General features: G+C 46.4%; 1 protein-coding gene across 1 annotated transcript in view; it reads right to left on the bottom strand.

Annotated features, from left to right (window-relative positions):
- Positions 1–16,421, bottom strand: part of LOC115619118 (ubiquitin-conjugating enzyme E2 R2-like) — a 34,451-nt gene extending 18,030 nt beyond the window's left edge. The window contains exons 1-2 of the mRNA XM_030511159.1: positions 16,332–16,421; positions 1,232–1,329 (exon numbers count right to left, since the gene is read on the bottom strand). Coding sequence (XP_030367019.1) covers positions 1,232–1,329; positions 16,332–16,355 — 122 coding nt within the window. The 5' untranslated portion in view covers positions 16,356–16,421. The remainder of the gene's footprint in view (positions 1–1,231; positions 1,330–16,331) is intronic.
- Positions 16,422–16,765: the final 344 nt, after the last annotated feature.

Genomic DNA, 16,765 nt, shown 5'->3' with positions numbered 1-16,765 from the left:
TTTAAACTGAGAACACATTTAAATCATCATACTGTTATGCATTTTAAACTTGCATACCATTGCTTTCTCAGTTAACTTACACTGACATCTCTGCTTTTACAGCATGTTTAACAGTCCCCTGTTGTGCTAGAACTTTTATATAACATTCTGTAAACGACTGAAAATTATTATTGTGACTAAAAAGCTGTTACTTAAGTTTGTAATACAATTGTAAAAACTTGTAATATTTTTATCTTGGCCATCCCTTGCTTGCACAAGTGCAGGTAGACAACATCAACTGCTTTGCCCCTATCTATCAGTTCTGTAGCCCCATCATAGAAGGCCACCAAATTGGTCAGGCAGGATTTGCCCTTAATGAAGCCATGTTGGCTGTCACCAACCACCTCGTTGTTTTTCATGTGCCCTAGCATGCTTTCCAGGAGAATCTGCTCCATGATCCTGCCAGGCACAGAGGTGAGACTGACTGGTCTGTAGTTCCCTGGGTCTTCCATTTTCCCCTTCTTGATATGCTAACAATCTAGAGGAAATTATTTTAACCTTATTTAGTTAATAAATCAGATTAAAAAGTTAGAAGAGGAAGTACCTTACTTCAAGGTTTTTCTACTATATCACTTACTACTCCAGCTGCACAGGTCAGTGAGCTGCTACTTGATATGAGTTTTATCAGTTCTTTATTGGCAGTGTCTTGTAATGAGAATGAAATTCAGCTCATGTTTCAAGAAAGCTATCAGGTTAGCCTTGAATGCCTCTGGCACTTGGTGATCCTTCGGTTTTTTGCTAGGAAGAAAACTACCTGGTTAACTGCTCAAGATACCTCGCTTCAGGACAGGAGATAAGTACTGGAAGGCAAACAATAGGTAGGATTATGCGCAAAGTTACTCCTACTGGGCCTGAATACCCAAAAGTGTTCTTTTTCCACTAGTGGTATCTTGGAGGAGTTAGAAAAACTTACGTGTAGGATAACATGGACTGGGAAAGGCTAGAACATTTGGGATAATTTGCTTTAAGAGCATGAATCCCTGTGAACAGGACAGCAGTCTCCACATTGTTAGCCCAGCATCAGGGGACACAGCACTTCAGACAGCTCGGTAAGTCTAGTTCCCACCCAATTCATGACCTAAAGCCCCCAAAGTCTTAAATTCCCTTCCAAACTTTTCCCAACACAGGCCTTAGTCTTAGAGATGACAGGTCTTTGAGATCACTGCTGTACATCATAGATTGACACTATTACCTGACATTTTGGGTAGGGTTCCACCTCTCGGATGGCAGCTCTCCACTTTGTGGGTCATCTACAGGTGGGTGAAGAATTGAAATACATACATCTCCATTCTGCAAGACAGAAACAAAAGCTGATAGTAGCCTGGCTTGAGGGAAAGGTCTAACAACTCATAGCAGCCTTCCAGTATCTGAAGGGGGTCTACAAGGATGCCGGAGAGGGACTCTTCATCAGGGACTGTAGCGATAGGACAAGGGGTAATGGGTTTCAACTTAAACAGGGGAAGTTCAGGTTAGATATAAGGAAGAAGTTCTTTACTGTGAGGGTGGCGAGGCACTGGAACAGGTTGCCCAAAAAAGTGGTGAATGCTCCATCCCTGGCAGTGTTCAAGGCCAGGTTGGACAGAGCCTTTGGCAACATGGTCTAGTGTGAGGCGTCCCTGCCCATGGTAGGGGGGTTGGAACTAGATGATCTTAAGGTCCTTTCCAACCCTAACCATTCTATGATTCTATAACTCCAACACTATGTTCTGAGAAGTTTAACCTTGTTGATATGAACATCCCAAGTACCAGTAAAAATATACGCAAGAACTGGAAACGTTTCTCAATTCTTCCTGGGTCTACTGTATTTATATGTTGAAAAGTCTCCCTTGCTAAACAGTGTTTTGTACCAATTTGCAGACTAACCATCTCAAGTCAAGAGGTTTAAAGAATGTAGCAAAGCAAGCAAAAGTAGAAATAAAGTCATGTAAAACAAAATTAGTCTCCAGATAACAAGTACTGTCACAGTGATAGAAGTGAGCTTTAGTCACAAGAGACCCAAAGTAGGTTTAAAATTTTTTGTTCCCAGTGATAGCTGAGTTAGCTACAGGAATTTTTTAATTGAAGGGTTTAGCACTCTACTAGTTCAGGTATCAAAACAATGCTTCTCCCAGGACACAAGGAGGTTGAACAGATGGTGCAGGGCAGGCTTACACTGTTCCCCTAAGACACAGCCATTTGAAATATCAGGTGAAAAGGCAAGAGATGCCCTCTCTGAAGGTTTCACTGAAAATCCCTTCCAGCATGCAAGACGAAGAATATTTTGACAGCATATGGAAACCATACAACCACATAATCCTCGATCTCTGTTCTACTCACCAGTGTTATAGCCTGAATTTAAAGCTCCATGATGCCTACCATTTACAAACACTAAGAAGCTGGTAAAACCAATTCTCCATCAGCAACAGCACTCTGACATGACTACTTTGTAGGAGTGAAGCAGCAGTATTCACCACAGCTGATACTCTCCACTAAAGTTAACTCCAGGGGCTCGTGGGGTCCCAATGCCTTACTGCAGGATGGGGTGAAGGGTGCAGATGGAGCCTGAGGCTGGCCAGCAGATGTTGGCCTCTCCAGGCCCCGCTGGCTTGCTGCCTCTTGCAGCCGGCTGCTGGGATGGCCAACAGGTTCCCAGAGGCAGCCCCACACATTCAGGTGGCACAGCCTCAGCTGATGGGCAGCACTCATACTGTCCCTTGTCACCCTGATCCAAGGTACAGGCTGATGACAGGAACAGAGAAGAAGCTGCAGATCAGTTCTGTTCAGGACCACAGGATGTCAGTTCCCCATGCACCTGGTCTCATCTACATCCTGAGGATTCTCCAACACTGCTCAACACACAGGAGCCAAAACAACGTAGCACTGCTCACAGTGACAGCATCCATGCCTTTGAGCCCAAGCCAGTGATCACAGCTACAAATAGCAACAGTTCACCTGAATGGAATTTATTTTACAGCCAAATAAGATCCTGCTTCAACACTGGAGGCTTGTGATCAGTATCCAGATTTCAGCATCTCACTAACCCTGCCAGGTATGCTAATTTAGCAAGCTCTCATCATTTTGAAGCTTTTCTCTTTTTTTTTTTTTTCTTTTTGGGTCAAGAACACAATGAAAAACAGCAATGTAGCACCTGGAGCTGCTGAATACCCAAGCACCCACTTATAGCAAACTTCCAGCAACATAACAAAGCCGTTTCCTTTTTAGGACTCCAACAGGCTTGTGCGATCTAGAATTTTTTTTAATATCATTTTAAGGTGGAGTTAACCTTACTAATGTTAGATTATGTTCACAGCCTATTCTGATTTTATTCATAACTTCCACGAGTTTACCCAGTTTGTCTTTTCACCATCTCCTGGGAGAATGCAGTGCTGGCATCTCCTGGCCACCATCACTGCACTCGGGGGAATTTCCTCATGCGATCAAGTGAGCAGCATGTGGACAAGCAGATATTTGGCAATATGAAGATATTGGGGGAAGCAAGAATGCGAGAAGTTTCCATCTTGCAACAATGTTACGTTTGGGAATTCAAGCAGGGCACCACTGCATTATAGAGTTTGGAAGGGTGAAGGTGTCATGGGGCCTGATGAGATCAGCACAAGGTTTTAGGGATCACTTTCGTCAATGGGAGAGTCTTTCCCCATGTACAGTTTTGAAAGGTATAAACAAGGAGGATGGGGTATTCATCTGCCAATGGGAAATAGCCTATACTTCTATTAGGACTGAGAACTTATAAAAACCAAGTCTTGAATGCAGTTTTATCAAAACTCAGCTAGATGATCCAAGTAAACTGGAGACGGAAGGGAGACGGGGACGACGGACACCTAAGCAAAAAAACCCCTCATTGCTCAGAAGTGGAACAGCCCCAACCTCTCTGTCTCTTCCCACCAGCAGATTCTGTGAACTGCTACTTTCTTTCATCTTCCTTACACTAAAAGATTATTTTCCCCCTCCTCCTGACATTCTCAGCTTCATTTGGAGTTATCACAGTGCCTCATCTTCATTGCTTAAATGTCATTTCTGAAACAGCCTGCAAGCTGCTTCAGATTCCCTCAGCTCCAAGAAATACTGCTATGAACACAAAGAGAGTAGGAGAGCTGGAGTATTTGAAGAGTAACCCCAAAATAAAGTTTTGGGTTAGTTTCTCCTCCTACCTTCAGTTGTTTCTAGAGCAAATTTTTCATCTTTCTCACCAGGGTTAGGAGAGGTCCTTTCTAAGATCAAACTCCCATGTAACTGAAATAGAGCCTTAAAGAGAAACATCATCCTTGGCTACATGTAAGATTCAGTGCCAAGTCCAAAACTCAAGTCAGAAGACTGTCAGAAGACTGATTTCAGGATGTCCCTGGGCTTAGGGCAATCCTCCTGAGAATCCAGTAATTAAAGCTGATTACTATCGTGTGTTGCATTGAAGTTTGGAGAGGCTTTTGGCCATTTATTATTAAGCCATCAGTGCCATTTTCATTATTTTCACAATGAAATTTGAAGTAGGCTCATTCCAGGCAGAGAAATTTAGAAAACGGCCTTCCAAGCCAAAGGCAACAATTGATGCCATTGTTTGGTTGCAGCAAGGGATAGAAGTGACATTCCTGTTCTGAAGTGGACCCAAAGAAAGCTTGGAGGACCTCTCATACGAAGACTTGAGATAAGATGACAGAGCTACACCAACAGGAACATTTTTGAAAAGCCTTTAGCACCTCAAAACTATTCAAGCAGTAGTCCTAGCAGGCCAACATTTGGCTAGAATATCTAAAAGTTTAGGAGGGATTTGACTGGCCTCCACTAAAAGATTAATCAAATTTTGAGCCAAAACGGGCCTTCAACTTTCAAATACAGCTCTGAAATTTGGTAGTTTGGAACAAATTGTATGAAATGAACTGCTTCTCAGTCTTTACAACTATCCTGGGTTCAGGTGTAGCAGTCATTTTTTCTCCTTCTTAGTAGTTGGCGCAGTGCTGTGTTTTTGATTTTCAGCCTGGGAACAACGCTGATAACACCATCTGAGCCACTTCAATCTTAGCAGCTTGAGCCACTTGTTGGTTGTTCTGGTGTTCCTCAGTGGCCCGACTCTTGGGTACATGAGCATCTACGTGGCGTACCTTCACCACCAGGTTCTGCACCCGAGCAGCGATAACTTGCCACAATGCAGCAGCCCAGATGGGTTTACCTCTGCGTTGCCAGTTGCTCTGCTTCCATTGCTGCAACCACCCCCACAGGGCATTTGCCACTATCCATGAGTCAGTATAGAGGTAAAGCACTGGCCATTTTTCTTGTTCAGCAATGTCCAAGGGCAGCTGGATGGCTTTTACCTCTGCAAAATGACTGGATTCACCCTCTCCTTCAGCAGTTTCTGCAACTTGTCCCAGGGGACTCCACACAGCTGCCTTCCATCTCCGATGCTTTCCCACAATATGGCAGGACTCATCAGTAAACAAGGCATATTGCTTTTCACTCTCTGACAGTTCATTATATGGTGGGGCCTCTTCAGCACGTATCACCTCCTCTTCTGGTGACATCCCAAAATCTTTGCCCTCTGGCCAGTCCATGATGACTTCTAGAATTCCTGGACGACTGGGATTTCCTATTCGAGCTCGTTGTGTAATTAGTGTGGCCCAGTAACTCCATGTGGCATCGGTTGCATGATGTGCGTCCCTGCCCATGGCAGGGGGGTTGGAACTAGATGACCTTAAGGTCCTTTCCAACCCTTACTATTCTATGATTCTATGATTCTATGTGTAGAGGAGACCCTGCCTTTGAACATCCAGCCCAGCACAGGCAACCGGGGTGCCAGGAGGAGCTGCGCATCACTGCCAATCACTTCTGAAGCAGCTGAAAGCCCTTTCATAGGCTGCCAGTATCTCTTTTTCAGTTGAAGTTTAGCCGGCCCTGGATCCTCTGTATCCCCGACTCCACAAGCCGAGGGGTCGACCTCGAGTCTCCCCTGGAGCTTTCTGCCAGAGGCTCCAGGTAGGACCATTCTCCCTGACTGCAGTGTAGAGCACATTTTTCACATCTTGCCCGGTCCGGACTGGTCCAAGGGCTACTGCATGAACTATTTCTCATTTAATTTGTTCAAAGGCTTGTTGTTGCTCAGGGCCCCATTTGAAATCATTCTTCTTCCGGGTCACATGATAGAGAGGGCTTACAATCAGACTGTAATTTGGGATGTGCATTCTCCAAAACCCCACAACACATAAGGAAACTTGTGTTTCTTTCTTATTAGTTGGTGGAGACATTGCTGTTATCTTGTTGATCACATCTGTGGGGATCTGGCTACGTCCATCTTGCCATTTTATTCCCAAAAATTGAATCTCCTGTGCAGGTCCCTTGACCTTACTCCGTTTTACGGCAAAACCGGCCTTCAGCAGGATTTGGATTATCTTCCTCCCTTTCTCAAAAACTTCTTCCGCTGTATCGCCCCACACGATAATGTCATCAATGTATTGCAGGTGTTCTGGAGCTTGCCCCTGTTCCAGTGCAGTCTGGATCAGTCCATGGCACATGGTAGGGCTGTGTTTCCACCCATTCCTGAGGCAGTCGGTTCCAAGTGTCCTGGACACCCCTCCAAGTAAAAGCAAACTGTGGCCTGCACTCTGCTGCCCAAGGAATTGAGAAGAATGCATTGGCCATATCACTTATGGCACCCCACTTGGATGCCTTTGACTCCAATTAATATTGAAGTTCTAGCATGTCTGGTATGGCAGCACTCAATGGTGGTGTGACTTCATTCAGGCCACGACAGGCTACTGTTGGTGCCGCTGCATCCTTCCAGCTCATCAATGCCAATGAGTTGGCACAAGATCATGGCGCACTCCATGTAAATTTTCGCCACACGGGTCGTGTACATTCAACTTCACCTGGATCTACAGGTGTATCCCTGGTGTCCGACTTATGATAGATCATCTCTAGAACAGCTGATTCCCTCAGGGACTGGAGGCCTCTCTCTATCGTGGTCCACTTGCCTGGGCGGCATATAACATCGTCCTTGTAGGGTTACCTTTCCTTCACAGCTGCCAAGAGCCATCTCCAGAGGCTGAGGGCTCGTTTCTCTTTCGCAATCACTTTGTCAATTCCCCCTTCCCTAGCAAGTGATCCCAGCTGCTCGGCTTCCCTACCCTGTAATTCCAAACTGTTGTTCCCATTGTCCCAGCATCGGAGCATCCAGGTGATGATGTGCTCATTTGGAAGACGGCTGATATCTTTTCGCATATTCCACAGCTCAGTCAAGGACAGGGATCGAGAAGTTACCTCTTGTTCTGCCTCTCCCTCTGTTTCTTGTAATGGTGCCTCTAGTTCTGGTGTTGCCCCTTCTTCATCTTTCTTCACGAGTTATTTTTTGTTTCCATCTCCTCTTGCATATAGGGGCAACTGATCGCAGCACGGACTGGTCCTTTGGTTCAGCTGCAGTGCCTGCTGCCGGGGTTGGAGAGGCTGCAGTGTCTGTCGCTGGGGTTGGAGTGGCTGCAGTGTTCCTTGTTGGGGATGGAGGAGCCATGGTGTCTGTTACTTTGCCATCAGATCCAGAGACCTTCTTTTCCCCTTGAGGATACTGGATCGTGTTGAGCAGGGCTCTGTAGGTGTAGGCCAGGCCCCAGCACATTGCAGTTATTTGTACCTCTCTGGTATTGCCAGGATGACAGCATACTTTTCCCAAGCATTTTACTAGTTTTCCCGGTTTCCGCACTTGTCCAGGAGTGAAGTTCCAAAGCACTGGAAGGGCCCACTGGCCTAGGTACTTGCCTATACTATCCCACACACCCTGATACTCATAACTGTCCAGCCTCGGAGAAGATCTCTTGGTGGCATTCTTTGACAGCTGTTTAACCTTAAACAAGACCTGAACCATATTCAACAACATGCTGGTTCCCAGCAAAAGGAGCAGGTTGTTTTCAAGGGTACTCAAAGGATATTCAAAATCTTTTAAAATTCTCAGATCTTACTGTAAACAGCCTGGTGGTAGATGGGAAGGTGTGGGAGGATGACTCCTCCACAGGTTTGTCCGAGGAGGAGGAAAAAACAAGAGGTATAATTATTAATAGCTCCCATTAGATGGCTCCGAAAGAGGTGATGGCAATGCTGAGAACACATACCAGATCAGTTTCATGACCAGCAAGTCTATCACAAGCCATTATTAAAAAGTACAACAAAACAAGAACCTTAGCCCATGCCCCATGGATGATAAACATCACTGCTGGGAACGCATACTTCAAGTAAGGTGTGACATAATGCAACTCCGAGACCAAGTGCAACAACTCTGAGAGCAAATAAATCAACATTTTGACAAGTGACTATTAATCCAATACAATGAATGCTTATTACAAATTTGTTTTGTCAGATTGTCCTGGGTTCAGCTGTAGCAGTTATTTTTCTCCTTCCCAGCAGCTCGTACAGGGCTGTGTTTTCAACTTTAGTCTGGGAACAGTGCTGAAAACACGCCACTGTTTTTAGTTGTTGCTAAGTAATGTTTACTCTGATCAAGGACTTTTCAGTCTCATGCTCTGCCAGGGAGGAGGGGAAGCCGGGAGGAAGCAGAGACAGGACACCTGACCCAAACTGGCCAAAGGGGTATTCCATACCACAGCACATCATGCCCAGTATATAAACCGGGGGGAGTTACCCGGAAGGCCCAGATCGCTGCTCAGGTCGGGCTGGGTATCGGTCGGCAGGTGGTGAGCAATTGTATCCTCTCCCCTTGTTATTTCCCTTATCATTATTATTAGTGGTGGTAGCAGTAGTGGTTTTGTATTATACCTTAGTTACTGGACTGCTCTTATCTCAACCCGTGGGAGTTACATTCTTCTGATTCTCCTCCCCATCCCTCCGGGAGCGGGGGGGGGGGAGTGAGTGAGCGGCCGTGTGGTTCCGAGTTACCGGCTGGGCTTAAACCACGACAGTTCTTTGTGGTGACCAACATGGAGCATGAAGGGTTGAGATAATGACAGATCTGACCAGAGTGTGTCTAATAGTTTTTGTGATAAGCATTAATTGTTTTGGATTAATAGTCAGTCATCACAATGCTGATTTATTGGCTCTCAGAGTTCTTGCGCCTGATCTCAGAGTTTCAGCATGTCGTACCTTCCTTACAGCCAATATTTGCTGTTTTAGTGTTTATCGACTGGGGGGCCTGGGCTAAGGTTCTTGTTTCACTGTACTTCATGGTAGTGACGTGTAATATGATAGACTCATTGATCATGAAACTGGTCTGGCTTGCTTTCCCAGCGTGGTCATCACCTCTATACTTTGGGAGGTATATAATGGAATTTTTTAGCAGTTACATATCTTTTTTTTTCTCCTTGGGGGGTGAACCTACGAAGGAGGCATTCCCTTACACCCCCCCCGCTCCCCCACTAGGCTATTTACAGCAGCATTTGAGAGTCTAGGGTTAGATGACGATATAGGAGGATCACCAAGAGATTTTCCCTGAGGCTGGACAGTCATGAGTGGCAGGGTGTGTGGGATAGTATGGGCAAGTATCTAGGCCAGTGGGACCCTCCAGTGCTTTGGAACTTCACCACTGAACAAGTGCAAAATCCGGAAAAACTAGTAAAACACTTAAACAAGGTGTGCTGTCGTCCTGGTAATACCAGAGAGGGACAAATCATGGCAACGTGCTGGGGCTTGGCCTACGCCTACGGAGCCCTGCTCACCACTATCCAGCACCTTCAAAGGGAAAAAGATGTCTCTGGATCTGATGGCAAAGCAACAGACAACGCAGCTACTCCAACTCCAAGCACAGCAGCTACACCAACCCCAGTGACAAGCAGAGCAGTTGCTCAAACCCTGACCAGAACAGACAACGCAGCTACTCCAACTCCAAGCACAGCAGCTACACCAACCCCAGTGACAAGCAGAGCAGTTGCTCAAACCCTGACCAGAACAGACAACGCAGCTACTCCAACTCCAAGCACTGCAGCTACACCAACTCCAGCAACAAGTACAGCAGCTACTGAAACCCAGAGAGCAACAGACATCACATCAACCCCCAAGCACAGCAGCTGCACCAACCCTGACAACAGATATTGCAGCCACTCCAACCACAGTGACAGACACTGCAGCTAAACCAAATGACCAATTCGTGCCAATATCGGTTGGCCCTGTAACCAAAAGCAAAAGCAAACGAGAGGCACAAAGAGCAACCCATGCTGTGAAAAAAGATGAAGACCCAGTGCACTTACTACAGGGGACAGCATCTGAACAAGAGTTATTACTATGTGAATCAGAGGAAGAGGAAGAAGAAGAAGTGACTTCTCGACCCTGGACCTCGACCGAGCTGTGGAATATGCGAAAAGATTTCAGCCGTCTTCCAGGGGAGCACCTGGTTGCTCCGATGCTGGGAAAATGGGGCCGATGGTCATGAACTGGAAGGTAAGGAAGCCAAGCAGCTGGGATCACTTGCTAGGGAAGGGGGAATTGACAAAGCGATTGCAAAAGAGAAACGAGCCCTCAGCCTTTGGAGGTGGCTCTTGGCAGCTGTGAAGGAAAGGTTTCCCTACAAGGACAATGTTATGAGTCGCTCAGCCAACTGGACCACGATAGAGAGAGGCATCCAGTCCCTGAGGGAATCAGCCATTCCAGAGATGATCTATCATGGGCCAGATGCCAGGAATACATCCGTAGATCCAGATGAAGTCGAATGTACACGACCTATGTGGCGGAAACTTACATGGAGTGCACCATCATCATGTGCCCACTCATTGGCATCAATGACCTGGAATGACGCAGCACCACCAATAGTGGATGAAGTGACTCGGCAACTCCGAGAGTTTGAAGACAGTCTCACCCCTTCCATCATCTCATCTGTGGAAAAACTGTCCCAGGAGTTCAAACAACTGAGAGACGATTTATCACTGCTACAGCTGAACCCAGGACAACAACAGCACTATTAAACTCTGTCTCAAGCTGTCCTGGGTTCAGCTGTAACTGTTATTTTTCTCCTTCTCAGTAGTTGGTGCAGTGCTGTGTTTTGGCTTTAGGCTGAGAACAATGCTGATAACACACCAATGTTTAGTTGTTGCTAAGTAATGCTTACCCCTATCAAGGACTTTTCAGTCTCTCATGCTCTGCAAGTGAGGAAGGGCACAAGAAGCCAAGAGGAAGCAGAGAAAGGACACTTTACCCAAAATAGCCAAAGGGGTACTCCATACCACAGCACATCATGCCCAGTACATAAATGGGGGGGAGTTAGCTGGAAGGCCAAGATTGCTGCTGGGGTTGGGCTAGGTATCGGTTGATGGGTGATTTTACTCCAGCTCCTAGGATAAGGAATTCTAATCCCTTTATACAAGAAGTAAATGGAGAATCTTATGATCGCTATTACAGGGGCCCTGCCTCCAGCCAGGTGGAGGAGAGGGACAATCGGGTTTACTGGACTGTGTGGATCAGATGGCCTGGCACATCATTCCCACGGGAGCATAAGGCTCTAGTAGATACCGGGGCACAGTGTACCCTGATGCCGTCAAACTACCAAGGGGTGGAACCCATTTATATTTCTGGAGTGACAGGAGGATCCCAAGAGTTGACTGTACTGGAGGCTGAAATCAGCCTAACTGGAAGGAGTGGTAAAAGCGCCTCAGTGTGACTGGTCCAGAGGCTCCATGCATCCTTGGCATAGACTACCTTAGGAGAGGGTATTGCAAGGACCCAAAAGGGTACCAATGGGCTTTTGGTATCACTGTCTTGGAGATGGAGGAAATTAAGCAGCTGTCCCCCTTGCCCGGTCTCTCAGAGGATCCTTCTGTTGTGGGGTTGCTGGAGGTCGAAGAACAACAAGTGCCAATCGCGGCCACAACAGTGCGCTGTCGGCAATATCGCACCAACCAAGACTTGCTGATTCCCATCCATAAGCTGATCCGTAGACTGGAGAGCCAAGGAGTGATCAGCAGGACCCGCTCACCCTTCAAAAGCCCCATATGGCCGGTGTGAAAGTCTAATGAAGAGTGGAGACTGAAGGGGCTCCTTCCCCACTCACTCCCTTGGAGTGAAGTCACACCACCACTGAGTGCTGCCATATCAGACATGCTAGAACTTCAATATGAAATGGAGTCAAAGGCAGCCAAGTGGGATGCCACAAGTGATAGAGTCAATGCATTTTTCTCAATCCCTTTGCCAGCAGAGTGCAGGCCACAGTTCACTTTTACTTGGAGGGGCGTCCAGTACACTTGGAATCGACTGCCCCAGGAATGGGTAGAAACACAGCCCTACCATGTGCCATGGACTGATCCAGACTGCACTGGAACAGGGGCAAGCTCCAGAACACCTGCAATACATTGATAACATCATCGTGTGGGGTGATACAGCAGCAGAAGTTTTTGAGAAGGGGAGGGAAATCCAAATCCTTCTGAAGGCCGGTTTTGCCACAAAACAGAGTAAGGTCAAGGGACCTGCACAGGAGATTCAATTTTTGGAAGTAAAATTGCAAGATGGATGTCGCCAGACCACCGCAGACGTGATCAAGAAGATAACCGCAATGTCTCCACCAACTAACAAGAAAGAAACACAAGCTTTCTTAGGTGTTGTGGGGTTCTGGAGAATGCACATCCCAAATTACAGTCTAATTGTAAGCCCTCTCTATCACATGACCTGCATGAAGAATGATTTCAAATGGGGCCCTGAGCAACAACAAGCCTTTGAACAAATTAAATGGTAGATAGTTGATGCAGCGGCCCTTGGATCAGTCTGGCCGGGCCAGATGTGAAAAATGTGCTTTACACCGCAGCCAGGAAGAATGGTCCTACCTGAAGCCTCTGGCAGAAAGTTCCACGGGAGACTCGAGGTCGACCCCTTGGCTTGTGGAGTCAGGGATACAGACGAACCAAGGCCAGCTACACTCCCACTGAAAAGGAGATACCGGCAGCCTATGAAGGGGTTCGAGATGCTTCAGAAGTGATTGGCACAGAAGCACAGTTTCTCCTGGCAATCCACTTGCCTGTGCTGGGCTGGATGTTCAAAGGCAGGGTCTCCTCAACACATCATGCAACCAATGCTACACGGAGTAAGTGGGCAAATGCCCTGTGGGGGTGGTTGCAGCAGTCGAAGCAGAGTAACTGGCAAGGCAGAGATAAACTCATCTGGGCAGCTGCACTGTGGTAAGATATCACTGCCCAGGTGCAGAACCTGGTGGTGAAGGTACGCCACATAGATGCTCATTTACCCAAGAGTTGGGCCACTGAGGAACACCAGAACAACCAACAGGTGGATCAAGCTGCTAAGAATGAAGTGGCTCAGATGGACTTAGATTGGCAACATAAGGGTGAATTATTTTTAGCCTGGTGGGCCCATGACACCTCAGGCCATCAAGGCAGAGAAACAACACATAGATGGGCTCGTGATCGAGGGGTGGACTTAACAATGGACACTATTGCCCAGGTTATTCACGAATGTGAAATGTGCTGCAAGTAGGCAAACCAAGCGGTTAAAGCCTCTCTGGTATGGAGGACGATGGCTGAAGTACAAGTATGGGGAGGCCTGGCAGATTGACTATATCACACTCCCACCGACCCGCCAAGGCAAGTGCTATGTGCTTACCATGGTGGAAGCAACCACCGGATGGCTGGAAACATACGCTGTGCCCCACGCCACTGCCCGGAACACTGTCCTGGGCCTTGAGAAACAAGTCTTGTGGTGACATGGCACCCCAGAAAGAATTGAGTCAGACAATGGGACTCATTTGCGGAACAACCTCATAGACACTTGGGCCAAAGAGCATGGCATTGAGTGGGTATATCACATCCTCTACCATGCACCAGCCTCTGGGAAAATCAAATGAGACAATGGACTGTTAAAACTACACTGAGAGCAATGGGTGGTGGGACTTTCAAAGACTGGGATACACATTTAGCAAAAGCCACCTGGTTGGTCAACAGTAGGGGATCTGCCAACAGGGCTGGCCCAGCCCAATCAGAACTTTTACGTACTGTAGAGGGGGATAAAGTTCCTGTGGTGCACATAAAGAATTTGCTGGGGAAGACAGTCTGGGTTATTCCTGCTTCAGGTAAAGGCAAACCTACTCGTGGGATTGCTTTCACTCAGGGACCTGGATATACTTGATGGTTAATGTGGCAAGATGGGCAAGTCCAACGTGTACCTCAAGGGGATTTAATTTTGGGGAAAACAGCCAATGAACTCAATTATATGCTCTTGCCTGCTATATAACACTTTTATAGCCCATCAGCTAGATGCCCATCTCCGCCACTCTGGGCTTTAAAAAGAAGATATGTGCTGTCATGATCATAGCAGAGAATAAAACCATGGGAAAAGCTGGCAGCAGCAGTAGGAGTCTCCCAGTACTGTCCTCAGGCCACCATTGACTGTCCCTGACTTCCCTCCAATCATCACCCCAACAAAGAATGAACTTTGATGAAACCAGACGAGCTCAGCAGTGACCAGACGAGTTTAGCGGTGTCCTCAGCAGGCAACAATCCAACACTACGCACCGTCTCTCCTGCCCTGAAAGACGGTTACAAGAGATGGAGCCTGATATCATGGACTGAATGAACTCAGTAAACTTTATAGGGATGGTCCATGGACTAAGGAATGGTATCTGTCTCTCTGTGTGTGTGTGTGTGTGCATATATGAGACAAAAAGCAATGGTATATTGAAAAATGTGGGATCTGAGCATGGTGCTTAGTAGCTTAGTAGCTGGTGCAGTGCTGTGCTTTTGACTTTACTCTGAGAACAATTCTGATAACACGCCAATGTTTTAGTTGTTGTCAAGTAATGCTTACCCCAATCAAGGACTTTTCAGTCTTGTGTTCTGCCAGTGAGGAAGGGCGTAAGAAGCCGTGAGGGAACAGAGACAGGACGCCTGACCCAAAGTAGCCAAAGGGGTATTCCATACCACAGCACATCAAGCCCAGTATATAAACTGTGGGGAGTTACCTAGAAGGCCCAGATTGCTGCTTGGGTCGGGCTGGGTATCGGTTGGCGCGTGGTGAGCAATTGTATTGTGCATCACTTGTATTTGTTTTCTTTTCCTTTTCCCCTTTTAGTTTTATGTTCTCTCCCCTTGTTATTTCCCATATCATTATTATTATTGGTGGTAGTAGTAGTAGTAGTTTTGTATGATACTTTAGTTACTGGACTGTTCTTATCTCAACCCGTGGGATTTACATTCTTTCAATTCTCCTCCCCATCCATCCAGGAGTGGGGGAGAGGGAAGAAGGAGGGGAGTGAGCAAGCATCTGCATGGTTCTATGGTACCAGCTGTGCTTAAACCACTACACAAGCTACTTCTCACATCAACTCTAACACAACAGCTCAACACAAGCAGGCTCGAGGATAAACCTTAAAGGTCACTTGATAGATGAAAGCCCAGCAAGAAACACAAGATAGTCCATTCACACCAGATGCAGGGCAACATATGCTATGCTCCAGCAACAGCAGAGGTTAGCTTGAGCACTGCCGCATTAACACAGCTGGGGCACCATCAGCAGAGCACCATGCCATGCTGAGATGTACTAGACATATCCTCATTGCAGCACTTCCCCAGTGCTTTGGTCCATGACTTTACCTTAAATCTCTCCAAGCATCCTGTGCTCAGTATCACGAAGACAATGCTTTCAAACTATGGAGTGCTGCTTTCTAAAGAGCATTTATATAAAATCACTCCCCTTCTGAACCTCCTATGTAATTGTACCATGATCCAGTAATGGACCTGGTAGCCCAGTGTTACACTTTGAACATGACCCATCCATGCATTGAACTAAAGGCCACTTAAAATTGACTAGCAGACATTTAGTCCAAAGGTATCTGTTCACTCTGGCCCCAAGGTGACCAGACTGTGCATGACTCCTCCTGAAGCTGGACTCCAGTTCTTTCTGCAGTTGGAGCACCCCAAGTCCTAGCCTCTTCGTCATAGGCTGACTGCTGCAGAAGACCATTTCCCACTATTTCTTGTCTCATTACACAATTTTGTGGGATATACCTAAATTAAAAATGTACTTGAAAGGTGTACAAACAACTCATTGCCTAAGTATCACAGTAGGGCAAGACCCTACACACCAGCCTTGATCCAAGAATCTCCTAAATTTGCCAATGCTCATGGCACAATGTTTCAGCTGGGGATGTCTTCTGCACTTGCAGGTATGAGAAAGGCTCCATCCCTGACTACAAGAACAACATTTCCTACAACATTTAGATTTAACTCTGCAACCATGAAGCTGACATTTAAATACAAACAGCTAACCACTTTAGTTATGGCTAGAGACATTAGGTACCTTCAACACTTCTAGAAGTTTAAGGACATAGAAAACCTTCTCAAATGCCTGAGGAAAAAAAATAAGTTTAAAACACACCTTACCTCATAAATGTTGGGGTGCCACATTTTGGTCAGGAATCTGAAGGTAGGTGGTGAATATGGATAGTCAATAGGAAATTTAATGTGAGCCTGGAAAAAAGCAAAATATTTTAGTTATGAAAGAGAAGAGAGATCAATAAGCAACCATTGCAATGGAAATTGTTTTTTTTCCAGGTTATCACTAAGTCCATTAAACAGCTCATGTTATATATCAGTGCCAATGCAGACCCACAGTACAACTGTCCTGGGTTCAGCTATAGCAGTCATTTTTCTCTTTCTTAGTAGCTGGTGCAGTGCTGTGGTTTTGACTTTCAGCCTGGGAACAACACTGATAACACCAATGTTATTAGTTGTTGCTAAGTAATGTTTACTCTGACCAAGGACTTTCTCAGTCTCATGCTTTGCCAGGGAGGAGGGGAAGCTGGGAGGAAGCAGAG

This window comes from Strigops habroptila, chromosome W, assembly GCF_004027225.2.
Source record: "Strigops habroptila isolate Jane chromosome W, bStrHab1.2.pri, whole genome shotgun sequence".
NCBI lineage: Eukaryota > Metazoa > Chordata > Aves > Psittaciformes > Psittacidae > Strigops > Strigops habroptila.
Note: the sequence above shows the minus strand (reverse complement) of the source record. Positions and strands in the feature narration are given on the sequence as shown.